General features: G+C 38.9%; 1 protein-coding gene across 1 annotated transcript in view; it reads right to left on the bottom strand.

Moving 5' to 3' along the window:
- The window catches only part of YIPF7 (Yip1 domain family member 7), a 46,740-nt gene that overhangs the window by 1,927 nt on the left and 43,736 nt on the right, over positions 1-1,077 (bottom strand). The window contains exon 4 of the mRNA XM_007957778.1: positions 648-829. Within this exon, the coding sequence (XP_007955969.1) occupies positions 648-829 (182 nt within the window). The remainder of the gene's footprint in view (positions 1-647; positions 830-1,077) is intronic.

A 1,077-nucleotide genomic window follows, 5' to 3' on the forward strand; every position in this document is an offset into this window, starting at 1 on the left:
AATGAGCACTGATGGGAAATGTTTATATCTAGGTGGTTTTACAGCATGGTATGTGACAAACGACCATATGATCACATTCTGTCTTTAGGAAAGTGTCCAACAGAAACATATATCTATTACATTCTTATAAATAGTTTTGAAGTACAAATACTAAGTGAAGGAATCAAAAAAAAATTGACTGAGCATCTAGGCTATAACATTCTCAAGCACTGTCCCCATCAGGGTTCCCGGGAATTCTGTGCTGCAAGGAGTCCAGCTGAGAAAGAACAATTGCATCCAGCCCAGAAGACAAAATGCCTGGGAGTTGAAGCAATTTGTCATTGTTCACCACACACTCTCCAAAAATCAAACAAGTGAATTTTCTGTAGTTGTTCCATTACCCATGACAATAGCTTACATTAAAGAATGTGACAGCTTTAAAAAGTGTCAGTTTTAGAGATAACTTGACTTATTTTTTTAAATCCTTGAAATAGGAACAGCACTTGAGAAAAAAACCTACTTTCTTGAACCTATGTAAAGCATCTAATAACCGTAGTTTCCTGAATCCCACTACCCAAATGATCACAAAGAGGTAAACTTTTGCTCAGTGTGGCAAGCATTAATGATAATTGTGCTTGTGGGGTCAATTAGTTCACACAGACACTTACTGCAGTGAAAAGAAGATGGCACAGCTGGAAAGGATGACCATGGGGAGCAGGCAGTAACCAAGCACACTTGCCACACAGCCATAGGACACTCCAGAAGAGCTCATCAAATTCAGTAAGGCGTGAATCACAATGCAGCCAATGGCACTCAAGCCATACACATAACCAAACTGAAATTTTCCTGCCTGAAATCAGAGGAAGAAAATAATTTGAACACACAGCAAATATTGAGAGGACATCAGGATATTAAGAAAGGAGAGAAAACAGTTTAGAGTCAGCTCAATGCTATTCCACATATGTATAACACCATCATCAGGATCCTGGGAGTCATGGGGAGAAAAAAAAAAAAAAAAAAAACTGGCTATAAAAACAAACACACCTGGTTCCAGCAAGATGGTAGACTAGGCAGAAAGATTGCACAGGCCCTCTTCAA

This window comes from Orycteropus afer, unplaced genomic scaffold (assembly GCF_000298275.1).
Source record: "Orycteropus afer afer isolate SDZICR_OR568_19922 unplaced genomic scaffold, OryAfe1.0 scaffold00795, whole genome shotgun sequence".
Classification (NCBI taxonomy): Eukaryota; Metazoa; Chordata; class Mammalia; order Tubulidentata; family Orycteropodidae; genus Orycteropus; species Orycteropus afer.